We start from the raw sequence: 18,410 nt of genomic DNA, 5'->3' as shown, positions 1-18,410 counted from the left end.
AGAGGCAGAGAAAGAGAGAATTTTCTTAGAAAAGTAATTTGATAAATTTGTAGGGATTGTTGACCCAAACCTAATAAATAGCATTCCACATTCTATAAGCAGTATATATACATTTATACATGGTTTGAACATGCATATGTATGCAATTGGTTTTTGAACACACACACATATGAATATACAATGCACAAACACCCAAGAAATGTGTACTCATGAAACAGTGTACCCAGAGAAGTCAGGTTGTTCCTTTATGAGATGTTGGTCTGTCTCCTTAGGAAAATAATTTAGGTTGGACTCAGAAGGTAGTTGGGAGACAATTTTATTAGCATCTGAAAGAAAAATGAGGGTATGGTCAAGTTGTAAATCTCAAGGGCTCCAGGGAGAATGGAGATTGATAAGAATAAGAGAAAAAGCTATGCATTATGTTTTTTAGTTGGGGTCCAAGAAAGCTGGTGTGTTTGGTACTAGAGGCTTACAAGCAGCTGCATGGCAGAGGGAGGGTAGGGCTTCACAGAAAGAGTGAGAAAACCCAGAGTGCTGGAAAAAAGCATGCTTACTTGAGTTTTTGGTCCGAATCTTAAAAGGAAATAAAAAGAAAGCAAGGAATAGTTGTGCTTTTTTGAGTTAGAACTCAGAAAAACAAGCAGGATTCAACAGAGCAGCAGGGCAGAAGCTCTATAAGTAGATGGATCCAGAGAGGAGTCTTTGGGAAGCGCAAGTACAGTATCTCGTTAAGAGGGTAATTATTCCTCCCATCACCTTAGCAAGTCTTCAGGTGAATCAGCTTCTGTGTGGACTGATCTCTTGGCCTAGTGATTGACAGCCAGCTGGGTTAACCCTTAAAGGAGGAGACTGTAGTAGATGATGCTCTAATCTTTGAAGATCATAAAGTCATGTCTCCACCAGGGATCAGAGTCAGATCTCAGATTCCATTCTTCTGACCAATGGCTATGACCTTTCCCTTCATAGGCCCCAACAAAGCCCTGCTATTTCTACATTTCTATGTGGCGTTTTAAGTCATACAGATGAGTACTGGCTCTAGTCTTTCTGTTTGTAGTCTCATCAGTGAAATGGCGTGGAAAATCCAAAGCCGACTGTGATGGTGGAAGCGGGCTATCTGTCCTCAACGGCTTCCAAGAAGCTGTCGTAAATCAAGTTTCATGAGTTCATTCAAACTGAGAGTCCAACTCAGAGGGCTCCACTGACATGTCGCTTTTGCCAGCCCAGAATTTATTCTGTTTCTTAGGACGGCATCTCTACTGGCCTTTCAGAACTGCCCTACCCCATGTTGCATAACATTGCAGGGACTTCATCCAAAGGACAACAGCCTCTCTCCTAGAAAGTTCAAATCCTGAAAGCAGTGGCATGACAATGGTTGGAGATGGCTGGCTTCCGTGGTCCCTAAGAGAAATTATCAATTGGTTCATGTATACCAAACGTCTTTGTCACTCTGGGTCATACCTTTCTAAAAGATGCTTCTGCAGATTATTGACTAGAGAGTGGCTACTGCTGACTCTCAGTTGACCCCCTCTCAGCAATCGCCCTTGTTATACAGAGACTCCTCATCTTAGTTTAGGCTAATGTCTTGGAGACAGTACATCAAGAAGATAAAGACTAAGCTCTCTTGCTTCAATCTCCATGATCCGGAAGGCCATATCAGCTAAATAATCGCCAAATGAGGCCTCTAATGGCTTTATATAATAATTTAGTCAGGGTCCAACCTACAGGCTTGGAAGTCTACCCACAGATTATTACTTGTGTGAGCACTCCTGGCACACCTATTGCAAACAGTTCACCAAAGCAGCAGTCTAGGGAACATGACCTAAGATGGTGATCTAGACTACATGACTAAGACTTTCAAGGAAGGACTTCCAACTGATTAAGGCCTGTATGTCTCTGAATTAATTTGCTGCCACTAATGTAACAATGTTCCAGAGACAGGGGAGTCTCAATATTAAAAACGTATTTATTCGCAACCATACAGGCCAAAAGCTAGAGATCAAGGAGTCCTCAGGGTTTGTTTCCTCTTGGATTTCTTCTTTGCCTGCAGGTAGATACCTTTTCTATCTTCTCACCATCCTTCTAACTATGTTTCTCTCAACTTTCTCTTATAAGGATATCAGTCATGCAGAATTAGAATCCACTCTTCTAATCTCATCCTCGTTTAGTTGCCCCTTTAAAAACTCTCTCAATAGTTATATTCAGAACTCAGACTACACCAATCTCCTAATGTTACCTGTGTTCCCCTGTTGAACATCACATGGTTTTATGTCTAGGTTATGGTCAGACAGGACTGATTGCTTGAATCCCCTTGGCAGATGGGCTGCACTGCAGTCACTAGCTATGAAGTGCAATAGATAAAAACAGCAGTAGTAGAGGAGATATCAAATAGAGATTAGAATAAGACATACCCACTTGTATCTACTTTATGTGACAGAATTGTTTCCTTTTTCTCAAAGATGCAGCCACGATGTCAAATCACATAGTGTGCATGGGGAGGGAGTATTGGTGCCATGGGTCCAGGAAAAAGAAAAGTGAAGGAAAAGTCTAAGGAGTTAAGGAAAACACAGAATGAAATTAATTTAATCACTCAGAAAGAAGATAAAGGTTTCTAAACAAACAAACAAACAAACACCAACCAAACTAATCTAAGAATTAAATTTAAAAAAAATGTATCTGACAATTTTATTCCCTTCTAATTGAGATTTAAGTTTCCTGGCTTGGACCTTCCTTCTTGTTTAGCTTCTTTGGGTCTGTGGAGTGTATCACGACACCTGCATTTTATGGCTAATATCCACTTATAAGTGAGAATGTACCATGCATGTCCTTTTAGGACTGGGTTACCTGTCTCAGATTGATATTCCCAAGTTCCATCCATTTGCCTGCAAAATTCATGATGTCTTTGTTTTTAGTAGCTAAATAGTATTCCATTGTGTAGATATGCCACATTTTCTTTATCCATTCTTCAGTTGAGGAACATCTAGGTTGTTCCCAGTTTCTAGCTATTATGAATAAAACTGCTATGAACATAGTTGAACAAGTGTCTTTGTGGGATGTTGTAGTGTCTTGTGGATATGCCCAGGAGTGGGATAGCTAGGTCTGGAGGTAGAACTACTTCCAGTTTTCTGAGAAATTGCCAAATTGATTTCCAAAGTAATTGTACAAGTTTGCACTCCCACCAGCAATGATGAAGTATTCCCCTTGCTCCACATCCTCACCAGCATGTGCTATCCAGTTTTTGATCTTAGCCATTCTGATGGGGGTATGATTTGCATTTCCTTGGTAACTAAGGACTTTGAATATTTAAGTGCTTCTCAGACATTTGAGATTCCTCTGTTCAGAATTTTCTGTTTAGTTCTGTGCCCAGTTTTAAATTGGGTCATTTGGATTGTTGGTGTCCAACTTCTTGAGTTCTGTGCAAATTTTGGATATTAGCCCTTGGTCAGATGTAAGTTGATGAAAATGATTTCTCAATCTGTGACTGCTGATTTGTCCTATTGACAGTGTCCTTTGCCTCACAGAAGCATTCAGATAGAGGGAGGGACCTGAAAGGGAGGGGGTATGGGGAGGAGAAAGATGGCCAGAGGGCCAGGAAAATGAATGGAAATCTGCAACTGACAGGGGAGAGGGATATAGGGGGCATTTCTAGGACAAGACAGAGACCTAGGATAAGGGAGGCACCCAAGAGTCAATGGGCGTGACCTTAGCTGTGATTCACAGCACTGGGGATATAGAACCTGAAGAGGCTACCTTCTATAGCCACGCAGAAACCCCAGTGGAACAACAGGACACCAATCCACCCACAAAACTCCAACCCAAAATTTATCCTGTCTACAAGAAATGCAGGGATGGGGGATGGAGTAGAGACTGAGGGACTGGCTAACCAATAACCATAACTGGCCCAACTTGAGACCCATCCCATGGGCAAATACCAATCCTAACACTATTAATGATACTTTGTTATGCTCGCAGACAGGAGCATGCTGTCCTCTGAGTCCTCTGGGCTCCACCCAGAGGTTGAGTTAGATACTGACTTCCAAACAGTAAATGGGCCTTGGGGACTCTTATGGAAGAATAGGAGGTGGGATGTGGTCCTGAAGGGGCTAGGAACTCCTCAGGAAGAGCAACAGAGTCAACTAACCTGTTACCCTTGGGGTTCGCAGAGTCTGAACCACTAACCAAAGAACATATATGGGCCGGACCTAGGCCTCCCCACTCATATGTAGCAGATATGCAGCTTGGTCTTCATGTGGGTCCTGAACAACTAGAACAGGGGCTATCCCCAAAGCTGTTGCCTGTATGTGGGATATGTTCTTCTAGCTGGGCTGCCTGGTCTTGTCTTGGATAGGAAGTGCCTAGCTTTGCAGAGACTTGAAGTATTAGGGTGGAGGAGATACCCAGGGGATCCCATTCAAAGAGAAGGGAATGGAGGAAGGATTGTGCGTGTGTGTGTGTGTGTGTGGGGGGGGAGCGGTAACTGGGAGGGGGCAGTGAGCAAGATGTAAAATGAATGAGTAAAAAATATTTAAATTAAATTAATAAAATCTATTTGAGCTCCATCCTAAATGGTGGTCCCCACTAGTTGGACCCCAGGGTGGGAGTAGACCTTCAGCCAGAAAGATCAAGACCACTCTGCTTAACACAGTGAGGCCCATCCATGTCTCAGAAAGCTATAGGGAAACAAAATAGAGCAACACCAAAACTACAAAAAGAATCATAATGCATATAATCTAAAATGCTAATTTCTCAAATTTACAAGGTCTGTGGAGAAAAGGGAAAGTAGGAGAAACAAAGGGGAGGATTAGGATAGAATATTAGAGATATGGCAATACAGATGGCATCCAATCATTGGAAAATGTGTGCTCAGTTCCCCTGAACATAAGAGGGAGTTCTGTAAGTTCAATTAAGGCACGCTGGGATGTCATATTTTGCTAAAGATTGATATGTATAAAGTCAGGATTCTTGGAAAACAAGTACTCACAGGGGTGTTGGATAGGGTATCATTTGGGACCTTGTTAATATGTAGCCATTAATAATCACTATGGAAACTAAAGCCCACATACTCCATGACCCAGAATTTCCATGGACTACCCATGGAACATGCACCAGCATGTTACCAAGGGCAATCTGCTTTCCAGTTATGCATAAAGCAAAAGTCAGGTAACAATGCTGGGACATAAACTTGCTTAACCCCAATACCACTCTCCCATCTGCCTTAATAGAATCCTATTTTTCAAAAGAGGCTCCATGGATTGTAACTCCTCCTGTGTGTTTTGAAAATTAGTAGGAAGAGCCCTTCTTGAAGAGAAAGATGTTCACCTATCTTTAGAATACAATACAGAATTTAATGCTGGAATTTAATAGCTCAAGATCTTAGTTATTCACAACAGTCTTGCTGAATTCAACTCAGTCATTCTTTATATGAAAAAAAGTTCTGCCTTGCTTCAGTCACTTGCCATTGTTTTAGACACTTTGAAGGAGTTTTGGGTGAAGTAAATCTTAGTACATTGTGACGGTTTGTACCAGCTCAGGGAGTCACACTATTAGAAAATGTGGCCCTGTTTGTGTAGCCTTGTTGGAGTAGGTGTGTCACTGTGGGCATGGGCTTTAAGACCCTCATCCTAGCTGCCTGGAAGCCAGTATTCTGCTAGCAGCTTTCACATAAAAATGTAGAACTCTGAGCTCCTACAACACCATGCCTGCCTGGATGCTGCCATGTTCTGCCTTGGTGATAATGGACTGAACCTCTGAACCTGTAAGCAAGCCCCAATGAATTGTTTTCCTTATTAGAGTTGCTTTGGTCATAGTGTCTATTCATAGCAGTAAAACCTTAACTAAGACATACTTGTACAACACTGAACACTATACAGCTGATAAAAAAATGAGTTGGATCTAGTAGTGTATGTCAGTGTACAAGATTAAATTATTTTGCATGAAACAATAAAGTTCTGAAATAGAATAATTGTTTAGAGTCACTTGTACAACAAATACATATATCCAGATCGTTCGTTATATACACATATTTGATACGTGTAAGTCTACAGCACATCTTATCCTGAGGTATTCCAGGACCCGTTTTAAAGAAATAAAACCTATTTTTAAAAAAGATGCAATTGAACTGTGTGGCATCTTCTATCCTGGGTAATAAAACAGGTTATGGAAGACTAGAAGGAGGGGTAAATGTGACATAAAGGAGAATATCTCCAGTGTCATTGCTGATAGCATTTCATTGGAACCAGCATGTGGGTAAGTAGTTATCAAAGAGCTCCAGAGACAAGCAACACCAGACCAGGAGGAACTTATGTGACAAATCCAAGAGGACCAGGTTCTCTGGGCAAGGGTTCTGCCTGAGAGAAAATCAGCACTGGTTCCTTTTAAAGAGGAGCAATGCTCTGAGCCTATTGCAAATAATATGTGTGTGTGTGTGTGTGTGTGTGTGTGTGTGTGTGTGTGTGTGTGTTTACTGTAATGATGTATTTCCCTCATTTTTTTCTAGTCTCCTAGGAGGGTTTTTGATAAGCATATCCTTGAAAATAGAAGCTGGAAGAATGTTTCATTTTCTGAGTCCAGAAATATACTTCAAATGGTGGTTAGAGGAAGATTGTTCATTGCTCTGAATGTCTCAAAGGTATTGAGGAGTTATAATCTCTAGGCAGAACCTTCAGGAAAGGGTGCAGAGAGAAATTATGCCTTTAACAAACGTGCTATGGAAATTGGCATTGATACTTATAGATATATAAGCACTGATCAAAGTTGGGCTGAATGAATAAAAGCAGCTCCAGATATGATCATTGATGTAAGCTGCCAATTACAGGGGTCCAGGTTGCTCTCATGTAAATAGACTTAATACAATGGCTCTAAAACTTAGCATGTCACATGCTGGTGAGAATGTGGTACAACTGAGCTGTGTGTGGCAGTGCACACCTATAACCTCAATACTGGAGAGGCCTAGGCAGGAAGATCATAAATTTGAGGCCAGCTAGACCAAAAATCAAGTCTCTGAACAAACCATGTGCTGGGATTGTAGCTTGGTGGCAGAACACTTACCGAGCATGTGCGAAGCATGAGGTCTACGTCTAATGCCACAATACACATTCATGCTCACAAGTGCTTGTGCATATGTGCACATGCATACATGCGTGTACACACACACACACACACACACACACACACACACACACACACCTGCGCGTGCATGTGTTTTTCATTTAAACTCTAAAACTCTCATACGTTGTCGAGGGGGTTACAAAATGGTATACTCTAATCTGGAGAATGATTCTGCTTACAAGAAACAGTTAAGCATTCATTTAGCATCGATTGAGAAATGCTACTTTCTAGGATTTTATGACAAAGAAATGAATACTTTAGGCTCACACAAAACCCAGTGTGTGACCATTTATAATGGCTTTATTCATAATTGCTCAGAACTGGAAATAAACCAAATGTTCTCTGACTGGTGAGCTACTAAACAGACTGTGGTATAATTAAATTCGGTAACAGAAGGAGCCACGGGTACATCCAACAATACGGATGCATTTCAAATTCATTATGCAAAGCCAAACTCCAAAAAGGCATGCATTCTATGATTCAATTTACATGTTATTCTAGAAAAAAATGAACCATGGGAACACAGAAAACAGATTGTTGATTGCTAGGGAGTTAGAATAGAGGGAAGGCTCTACAAAGGGCCTGGGGGGGGGGGAGGTTGGCGGGTGACAGTATCTTTAAATAGCTTGATCCTTAGGAATCATGCCACCATCTGCATTTGTCAAAGTCTGTAGAAGTGCAATTTAAAATATATGCCCATTACTGTCTTAAAATAGCTCCCCTATACCTGAGCTTAAAACTAAAAGCCTGTACCTCAAGGGAATTATTTATTATTTATTAATTTTTTTGTGTGTGGTGCACTGTTTGGAATCTTATCTGAATGGTGTTTGTCTGGTTATTCTATGGTTTGTGTAGGGTTTGAGTCACAGAAATTTTTGCTGGTGCTTAGTTTCCTGAGGCCTCGGGAGGTGAAGCCCAGTGGGAACTGTTTGGGTAACACGGACTGATGATGCTATTTTTTTTCAGGAGTTGGGTGTGTTTTCTTTGTCTTTGGAATGTTCCTGCTTATCTTCCATGAGCTGAAGAGGCTGAGGATTCCTCCAGAAGCTAAGACAATGGAGAATCTATGCTTTTGAACCCCACTCCGCCTTTTCTGTGAGGCAAATAACTCTTCATTCTTCATAGTGAAAATGACTGAGTTTCAGATGCTTTTCTATAGCAGAAAAGTATATACATGTGAAACAATTTATCCGTTTGTATTTTATGCATCCCCCTGAATATATTTTATATCTTCTTTAAAAGTAAGAAGAAAAAAGTTTTAGTATGGTTTATACATATTACTGGGGGAGGGAGACTGAAAATGAGACATTGGGAAAGAGGATCACATGACTTCAATAGTCTGTTGGGATTCATGAAATACCCTGAGTGTGGTATTTGGTAATGGTAGGGAAGAATTCTTCCTATGCCAAAGGGGACTGTGACCAATGCCACATGCAACTCTGATCCTTTGTGTCAATGTGTGTCTGTATGTTATTTTTCTTCTGTCTTTATTCTGTTTTGCTTCTGACAGCTACTTTTCTGTTTCTAGAAATTTCTCCAACTCCTCTCTGCCGAGGACAAGACACCAAAGAATGTCTGAACCTCCAAGACACAGACATCTGTCTGAGACTCAAGATTCAATACTTCCAAGCTCAACGGCCCTTGGCAAATTTTCACATATTTTTCACCTGGCAGATTTCTCCTTTGTGAGTCACACAGGTGTCCATGAGGCTTGCTACCTAAGGCATGTTAATGATCCTCAGCAATGCCTTGAAGCACCCAGATTACACAGGGACAATCTTTTCCAGAATATGAATGACATCTATAACACATTTCCCCGGTGCTACAAGCATCCCTGAGCTACAAGCATCCCATGACCTCATTATCTAGTCAGCTGATCTAGCCACCATTGATTTGGACAGTGTCAGTTCTGTGAACGCTTCCCTGGAATGCAGTGGGGCAGAAAGAAGCTCCCTGAACTTACTTTACACACAAAACAAGAGTACAGAAACATTGTTGCTTCTGAGCAGCTTTCATTTCTTCCTAGAAACATTCAGATCTCCAAATCTGTGCCCTTCCTTTTCTCGCCAGGAGACCCTTTTACCTATGAGCATGGTGGACTTCCCTTGAGACACACTGAAGGATAAACACCATGTTCGACATGGAAGAAAGAGTACCCAGACACTATCTGGAATATATGGTATTTTTTTGGTGCAAGCGGTTTTGAAAGGCAAAAGTAATTTTTTCTAGGTTGTTCTTTCACTTCAAGTTTTCTTCTTTTTTTCTTTTCTTTTCTTTTTTTTTTAGTCATTTTCTCTGGGGTCCCCATTGTAGAGCACTTCCACCATTTAACCTGTTGCAATCAAACTCTGGACTTGATCCCAGAACTACAAAATGAGATTTCGGCCTCTAGTTGTCTATCATGCACCCAAAGGGCTGTTCTGCTATGACTGGACCATCTACCACCCATCTGTCGGCTTTGAAACATCTCCCTTATGTGTCCCAGGAATGCAGTTAGGCAAGTTACTTGGCACTGTTCCTTCAGCAATCTGACACAAGGTTTAAGCCACCATAGCAAGAGTTAGTGGGTTAAAGCTTCATCAGGTGAAATGGATGGGTGGAGGGTTTCATGCCTTGGCTTCCTTTTACAACACAGCATTTGACTCATTGGTAAATAGAGTACAAATTACTATCCTGCCATCTTCAACACTGTATTGAATTACCAATACAATCAGAATCAGCACTTCTGGAAAGTGCTGATGGCCTATTTTGTACTTGTTTGTGTTAATCAATGTTAATTAAAAAGCAAGCACAGGGGTTAATGAATTATAATGGGCTTAATTAAGCTTGACAGCAACAAATGGCATAACCTTAATGTCATGGGCCACTTAAAATAACAAAAAGGGACAAAATAAGCCAGAAAATCATTATGTAGAAAATTCACACATATATACATCGGCCTTACTAATGAGCTTATTAGTTTTGCTAATTGTCAAGTTAACTACTTACAAAGCTGGCAGCATAGAGAATTATAAGGCCCGTTCCATATCCTTAAAGGCTTTTCAATAGAGCTGCAGAGATGGCCAGTGGTTAAGAGCACTGACTGTTCTTCCAGAGGTGTCCTGAGTTCAAATCCCAGGAACCACATGGTGGCTCACAACCATCTGTAATGGGATCTGTTGCCCTCTTCTGTCTGGTGTGTCTGAAGATAACTACAGTGTAATATATATATATATATATATATATATGTGTGTGTGTGTAAATATATATATATGTATGTATAAATATGTATGTATATATGCATATATATATATAAATCTTTTTTTAAGGGCCTTTCAATCTTATTAGAAGAGAGATACAGAAAGATAAAGAAAGGGCTGGAGAGATGGCTCAGTGGTTAAGAGTACCCGACTGCTCTTCCAGAGGTCCTGAGTTCAATTCCCAGCAACCACATGGTGGCTCACAACCATCTGTAAAGAGATCTGATGTCCTCTTCTGGTGTATCTGAAGACAGCTACAGTACTTATATATAATAAATGAATAAATCTTTAAAAAAAAAAAGAAAGATAAAGAAAGATATAGAAGTGTTTTAAAATATACCAATGAAGCTGGGGAGGCTGAGGCAATTGGATAGAAAGTTTCAGGCCCTGTCTCAAAAAAGAAATTGTGTGTTGGTTCAGCAAGTCACAAATGAACAAGACCAGCTGTGCAGAAGAGCTTGCAGGGCAGAGGGATCCCTGAGAACTGACTCAGTGGAGAGGGCCTGTAAGGCAAAGCCCAAGCAAGGACCACCAGGAGGAGGAGAGCGGCCTCCTATCTGGGTGACAGACTTGTAGACAGCAACATAGCACGTGCAAAGAGAGCATCCCTGCTTCCAGAAAATGGCTTCACTGACTGAAGTTCCAAAGCTGGGTGAGGAAAGAGGTTTCTAAGGTCATTTTGCCTTGGTAACTTCAAGAAAGGAACAAGTGGCCACGAAGATTTTGAGATTTCATCTCTATAAAGAAATCGGACAAGGGTCCTGCTTGCTTGTCTATTACTCTATTTCAACAAGATTACTAGTTACTTAAAAAAAATTATATTTACGTATGTGAGACACCATGTGGTTGCCGGGAATTGAACTCAGAACCTCTTGAAGAGCAGTCAGTGCTCTTAACCACCAAGTCATCTCTCCAACCTGACTACCAGTTACTGAATTGCCATTTATGTGCACACCAACACACACCTGAACTCCCAGTGGCTTAACAAAGGCTGCTGGTCAGTGTGGTAGCTCTTTTAGTCTAGGTGGAGTCAGTCATTCTCCTCATCTTTCAGTAACATGTGATCTGTTGCTAATTTACCTGTTGGGCAGTAGCCCTTTTCACAAGCCCGGTGGTGCTTGACTGGTTCCTGGCTGCATGGCTAGGCCTGACTGAGTCATGTGATCATTCAGCAGGCTGCCCTGAACTTGCCCACAGAGCAGCAGTCTCGGTCATGAAACATGGGTTTGTAAAGCCTCTTGAGGCCAAGGTTTGCAAATCACATGAAGTCAACCGAGTTGTACTCTGTGAGCCAAAGGAAGTTCACAACCAGCCACGAAGACTGGCAGAGGTCTACTTCCAGTGAAGAGGCACAGCAGACTGCCAGACGCAAGGCCTGCCTTCTGGGCAAGGAGGAAATTATGATTATTTTTATATTTTGGTGCTGGAAATAGAACCCAGGCCTTTAATGTGCTAAGCAATGACTTTACCATTGAACTACACCTGCAATTTGTGTGATTATTATTATTTTTTTTAACTCTTCATCCTCTGTTTCAGGTAAAGGGGCTTTCTAAGTGTTTGAGAAGTTAGATGTGTTTTCCCAACTCTGAACATTTATCTCAGGCATTTCTTTTGTCTCAATATTTCCTTTCTCATTCATCTCGGCAGTTCGAATTCTCTCTCTCTCCTGGAAGGCCTGTTTCCAGAATGCCTGCACCAGCACCCCTGAGGTCCTTCCGTAACTCTTTGCAGGGGGTGGGGGAGGGAGATAAATGTGTTTTCTTGCCCTTAAGGAGGTGAGATGCTGTCACCAACTCTGTGAAGTCTATCAATTCTGAACCATTTTTTACCATAGGTATAGTTACACGCAATTGAAAACAATCTTTTCCATCTTTGTATATGAAATGACTGTAATGTAGGGTGATCATTTCTATTAAATTGAATTTGCTGCGATTTCTTCATTCACTTTGCTCTAAAAGAAAACTGGTGTCCATGGTGACCTGCTTAGAGCTTCACTGAAATTACTATGACTTTTGCGCGAGGGGGTGGGGGTGGGGGGGTTAATTACCATTACAGTTACCTTATTGCCTAGGTTTTCTTTCAGACTTTAAAGTACGAGTTTCAAACTGCCAGTTTTTTAAAAAAGGGTTAGTAGGTCTAGAGAGTCTGACCACCTCTTTAAATTTCATAACTTAGCAAATAAAAATCATGCTGGATTTGCATTTGCATTTTACTGTCTGACATTTCTGTTTGTGAACTTACACAGTTTTCGAAAGCCAAGAAAGTGCTTATGTTTATTGGTTAGCTGTCAGCCTGGTTTGGTCTCCCCCCACCCCCCTGCCGGAGCTGGGGACCGAACCCAGGGCCTTACACTTGCTAGGCAAGCACGCTCTACCACGGAGCTAAATCCCCAACCCCCTGGTTTGGTTTTTTATTGCTATGATAAAGCAGTGAGACCAAAAGCAAATCAGGGAGGAGAGGGTGTGTTCATCTTGACCTCAGGTCACAGTCTATCACTAAAAGAAATGAAGAAGTTGGGCCCTGGTGGTGACTCATGCCTTTGTGACACACGCCTTTAATTCTAGCACTTCAGGTAGAGGTGGGTGGATCTCTGTGAGTTCAAGGCCAGCCTGGAGTACAGTGCAAGGTCCTATTTGTTTGTTTGTTTGTTTGTTTCTTTGTTTGAAGCAGGGTTTTACAATGTAGTCTTGGCTGGCCTTGAATTCTTGGAGATCCTCCTACCTGTACCTCAAGAATACTGGGTTTGAAGGTCTGAGCCAGCATGCTTGGCCCTCATACTGCTTTCTTATGTAATCCAGGATTACCTATCCCTGGTGACACCACAGTGGGTTGGGTCTGTTCATATTAGTGATTAGTCGAGAAAATGACCCACAGGCCAGTCTGATAAAAGTTTTCCTTTTTTTTTTCTAAGCTTTAAGTTTAATGTTTTTTAAGTTTTTTTTTTAAGTCTAACCAGAACAACTCAACTAAATTCAACCGCAGCTCCCCCTGTAAGACACTCCTAAAATGAGATATAAAGCATACTGTGTGGATAATACTTACAGTCAGTACTTATGTAGCACTTATAAAATAGGTGTGTTTATGAGATGTCAGTTACACCATAGTCCCAATTTAAACATGTTTATCAGAGTTGTAAAAATGTCCTATTTGTGAAAGAATAAGTCAGTTTTAGTCTCTAGAATCTAGAAAAAGAATAAAGTGTAGCTAACGCGCCCATAGTTTTTTTTCTTCTGATGATGCTTTTTCCAGATGATTTAAATGCTTTGAAGTGGTGTTTTGGGCTTTCTCACTTTGTACTGAAGCTGCTTAGGCACTTTAAATCATCAATATCTATTTGGAAAGGATAAATGAAGTTCAGAATGTTACAGCAAAACAGACCCCCCACCCCACAAACATACCTTTATGTATTGATGCCTGATTGGTGACAGTGCTATTCTCTCTTTTAAAAAAGATTTACTTTTGAATTTGTGTGTATGTGTGTGTGTGTGTGTGTGTGTGTGTGTGTGTGTGTGTGTGTGTGTGTTGTGCACCTGTGCTGGCAGAGGCCAGAAAAGAACATTGGATCACCTAGCGTTACACATGGTTGTAAACTACCTCATGTAGGGAGCTAAGAACTGAACCCCTGCAAAAGCAGCCAGTGCTCTTTTTTTTTTTTTTTTTTTTTTTTTTTTTTGGTTCTTTTTTTCGGAGCTGGGGATCGAACCCAGGGCCTTGCGCTTCCTAGGTAAGCGCTCTACCACTGAGCTAAATCCCCAGCCCCAGCAGCCAGTGCTCTTAACTGTGGAGACATTTCTCCAGTCCCAGAATAACATTTGCAAATCCTTAAAGTAAATGATATGAGATCCAAAACAAAAATCAGTTTTTCTGAACAAGAAGCAAAATATAGAAAATAGATATAATGAAGTTGTATGTACTTTTGTTAAATCACAAGTTATAGTATCAGCTTCAGAATAATTTCAAAGTCAAAATTAAAAAAGGAAGAACAATTTGAGAAAGCCAACAACAGTCTCGAAATATCTGTGATTTCTAGTATCATCAAAAATTCAGATGTTACTACAGCTGCACATTTTTTTCTTAAATTAGGGGCGACTACAGAGAGGTAATTCCCCCCTCCCCCCATACAAGTTCAGGAACTTTAAGATAGTTTATTTGGTGTCTCTTCTGAGTCACAGTCCTCCTAGCAGGTATCCTTACCAAACTGATGCTGTGCTTAGCTTTTGGTCAATGCGTAACCTTATGCTTGACTTCCGGAGGAAGCTTTTGTGCAGATTAAATCCTGAAAACTTTAAAAAGTCTAAAATTTCTAAAGAAGTGAAAGGGGTACCAGAGATTCATTGAAATTTGAGATGAACAAGTCCCTTAAAATCTTCCCGTTCACTTTTTTTTTTGGGGGGGGGGTAGGTGCAGAGAGTAAATTAATCAAGGTGTGGCTGTTCAGTTCTCTGGCAAGAAAACTCCCTGCTTCTAATTTAAAATCCTGCTATTTGTGTTCCGTAGGCTGCAGCACTTTGTCGGTTTTGTGTCAAATTGCAATGTGTTGGAATCAGAGGATTATGAACAAGTGTCGGCAGCTGGAAATTCTGGATAGAACTGCCTGGACCATCCCAAACTGGACAAACAATACCTCCAGAGACAGGAAATCACAGTAACAAGTAAACTACAGCTTAACACTGTCGTCCTTAAGAGTGGAGTGCATTTTGCAGCAGTTGAGTGCAGAATTTGCACACCTGTTCTTGGTTGTTGCAGCAGCGACTCTACAGACAGTTGGGGATTGAAGTCCCGCCCGCCCAAGAGCGCATCCTACACAGTTTGTCCCCAAGCAGCTCCCATAAACGGCGGGCTCCGCCTCTACCCGTGGCTGCCAGAGCGGCGTGCTGCCTTGCTCCCTGCTGTGCCTAGGACCCGCCCGCTGCTTCTGCTACTGCGCATGCTCCCCATTTCCAGCGCTCGGAGTTTCCCGCCCTTGATTGGTTGACTCTGCACCTATTTCTAAGCCAGTAAAGCGCTGGAGTCCAGGCGTTGTAGGACCGGGAACAAAGGGGACTCTTTGATTCTAACGTAGCTTGTAGGGTTCCAGGAAAGTTGATGAAATGAGGATTCCTTGTGTTTACGGGCAACACATTAGTCGACATATTATTTCACTTAATCTATTTCTTAAACCTTTTGAGTTCCAGATTAGCAGGCGAGGCAGACCAGAAGACTCAAAGCTAGTATTGGAGATGGAGCCGATAACTAAGAGCTTGCTTCAGCTCCCCTCAGGGAGGATGGGAGCATCACATCTAAGCTTTCTAGAGGAGCCCATTTGAACCCGAGACATCTACCAGGGAGTGAAATAATAGTGGGGATGTAAAGGTCTTGAGGACAAAAATGTTCCATTGTTGTCGTTAGAGACCTTGAGGTTGAGGTAGAGTAAGTCAGTAGGCTTGCTTTATACTCTATCGGCAAATACAGAGGCAGAAGTTCAGGGTCCTAGAGGAAGGCTGGTCTGTAAATCTTGAGTTACTCTAACTGGGGCAGGAGGAAGACAAGAGTTGATACTGGAGTTTTTGTGACCAGCAGGTGACTTTGTGGCTTACAGGTGAAGGTTTAGGGCTAACTGAATTTACAGGAAGAGAACCTGGTAAGAGGTCATTGGTGCCAGAGGCTTTAGCTCTTAAAAAAAAGAAAGGAAGAAAGAAAGCAGGTGTCCTCACTTTTGATACCCCAAGGACTAAAATTAAATTGCTAACCTGTCGCAAAAATGCAAAAACTCCCTTTAGATATGACCCCAAAATAAACGACATTTCTACCTGCCTAAAAATCCTCGATCCTTTTCTTGGTACCCTAAATTGTGTGATTCAGAACACAAGCTTAGAACTCTTTGAAGAAACCGAAAAGTCCCTCAGAGTTCTCTATGACCTTTTGCTCCTCAACAAGACAGATGAGTTGAGTAGCACGGGCTGTATAAAGCCAGATCCATGTGTTAATGGTTGCAAAGCTCGTTTTTGGTACTCCATTCCTCGGATTCCTTGCGAATGTTCTAAATGCAGTACTCTTCCTGGGACTGACTGGGTTTGGCTTTCCGGGTTAGTGCGCACAGCTGGTTGCCATTGACTTCAAGGCAGGGCTGCGCTGGGGCGTGGCCACCAAAGAGGCGGTGCCCAGACTTCCGGGCCCCGCCCCTTCGCGTCGTAGGCAGCTGCCAAACCCCGGTGCGCGGATCACGCGGGCCGGAGCGGCTCTGGGCATGCTCAGTGGCCTGGCAGGTGTGGCCGCCTAGCAACTCCAGGTCGGCCCCTGCCGAGGGGCGGGTGAGAGGGAAGTGGGCGGGGGCGCGGGCACAGTCGCTGGAGTGGCCGGCGGCCGCGGGGCGCAGGCCTGGTGAAAGCCCCCGCGGGCCGGGCCGTGATGAGCTATGGCATCGGTCAAGGTGGCCGTGAGAGTCCGGCCCATGAATCGCAGGTGAGTGGGGCCTCCCGCCCCCCACCCTCGCCACACCCCAACCCCGGGCAGCTCCGCTCATAGGCCAATCTGGATTTAAAAGGGACAAACCCCCGACCCACCTGGCAGTGCCAGTAGCCTTGGCCGTCCTGAGGGGCAAAGGTCTCCCGCGTTGAAGGGGACTCTGAGGGAAAGTGTTCGCGAGGCCGGGGCGATTTCCATGTACAGTTCCTATCCCAGAACGCGAAGCTTGCTCGTTCACCCTTTAAAAATACACCAAGGGAGCACGTTCGTGAAGTGAAATACTTGGGGGGTATCATGGAAGCGTGAGGGGTTCCCCGAGCTGTCAGACACACACTCATTTGTGCCAACTCAGAAGTCTGTTAATCATGTTACCTTTTAATTGGGAGAAAAGGTCCTCGAACGCGGACCCCATGTCTAAACAGTAAGTTAGCAGTTCATAAGTTAAGGTTTACATGGGGGATGAGGAAACTTCACCACAAAGTTTTGACTCCTTTGAAGGAGAGTCACAGGCACCTGTTTTGACTAATGCTAATGTTAAGGGGACACCGAGGAGTGAGAACACATTTAGTGTGTCATCTCTTCTATTTTCCTACAAAGTAGTGCCTTGCCTAGCGTGACTCTCCTCTTCACTGACTGAAGACCATTTCCAGTGACTTCGTCGTCAGTTTAGAAAGAAGCTTTGAGAAAGTTAACTTTTGAGAATGAGGTACATATAAGTGAATGCCCTCCAAGTTGACGGGCACAGGGCACATAAAGCCGTTTGTATTTATTGCTGTTTCAGTTCTTGGGACAATTGACTTACCATATGGCTGTTCTCCCTGAGTCATACTGTCAATTTCTGGAGGTCAGTGTTTGTTGGTTCTGACAGCCAGTCAGGACAGCAGAAGGTCATAAAACCAAAAGATTTTATTGGACTCTGCTGAATTTATTTATTTATTTTTTTATCTTCGAGTAGAACTGTTATCATGCTGTGTGTGGGTCCATTAAACACTAGGGCTTTTGAAGTTAGTGAGTTTTGCGTGTGTGATTTTCAAGTTACCTCTAAAACTTTTTAGGGAGTTTGACCGTGTGTGTGTGTGTCTCAGGAAAATATTTGTTTCTTCACACTCCCAGTCATACAGGATAAATAGACCCCCAAAGTCTTTTAAATGATTTGTTTTCCTTTTTTAAGGATTTACGTTATAAAGAATTCTTTTTTTCAGAACAATATGGACACATGCTAGAAAATAGTATCAGATAACTTTAGGAAACACTTATTAAATGTGGGTAAATGTAAGCGTCTTTTAGGAGCCTCTTGTCTAAAGAGGGAAGGATGATGAGATTCATCAATGTGGACTTTCTGGATGGGGTGCTGGGAGTTCCGTGTGTTGTCAGTAAGGCCCACGGAGGCAAGAAACAATTACAGAAGCCATATGATTTGAGTAGGCAGACAGATAAGATCTATGCCCAAAGAGTAATGCTGGTGACGTCAGGATTGGGAGAAAAGGTAAGAAAGCAGTGATCTGGACCAGGGGTGGAAATGGGAAGGTGGGGTAGATACACCAAGACAAGTCCTTGGTATCTTGGTAAAGTTTGGTGACTTGTTGCATGGGCAGGGGAAGGAATCAGGATACGCTGAGAGTC

The 18,410-nt window shown here is 42.4% G+C and overlaps 1 protein-coding gene and 1 long non-coding RNA gene across 20 annotated transcripts in view; one reads left to right on the top strand and one right to left on the bottom strand.

Moving 5' to 3' along the window:
* Positions 1-301: 301 nt before the first annotated feature.
* LOC147995718 (uncharacterized) lies at positions 302-17,669 on the bottom strand. Its single transcript, XR_015684644.1, has 4 exons — positions 17,590-17,669; positions 16,886-17,026; positions 2,409-2,544; positions 302-1,398 (listed from the first exon to the last, which is right to left on the bottom strand). It is a non-coding gene; the product is annotated as an uncharacterized LOC147995718 (long non-coding RNA).
* Kif16b (kinesin family member 16B) overlaps positions 16,576-18,410 on the top strand; it is a 291,124-nt gene continuing 289,289 nt past the window's right edge. For 18 of the 19 annotated variants that reach the window (XM_087652214.1, XM_087652212.1, XM_087652210.1 and 15 more), the window contains exon 1: positions 16,576-16,784. In XM_087652214.1, coding sequence (XP_087508340.1) covers positions 16,738-16,784 — 47 coding nt within the window. In that variant the 5' untranslated portion in view covers positions 16,576-16,737. 19 annotated transcript variants of the gene reach the window in all.

Source organism: Rattus norvegicus, chromosome 3 (assembly GCF_021556685.1).
Source record: "Rattus norvegicus strain SHRSP/BbbUtx chromosome 3, alternate assembly SHRSP_T2T, whole genome shotgun sequence".
Lineage (NCBI taxonomy): Eukaryota > Metazoa > Chordata > Mammalia > Rodentia > Muridae > Rattus > Rattus norvegicus.
This window is presented reverse-complemented; position numbering and strand designations above follow the sequence as displayed.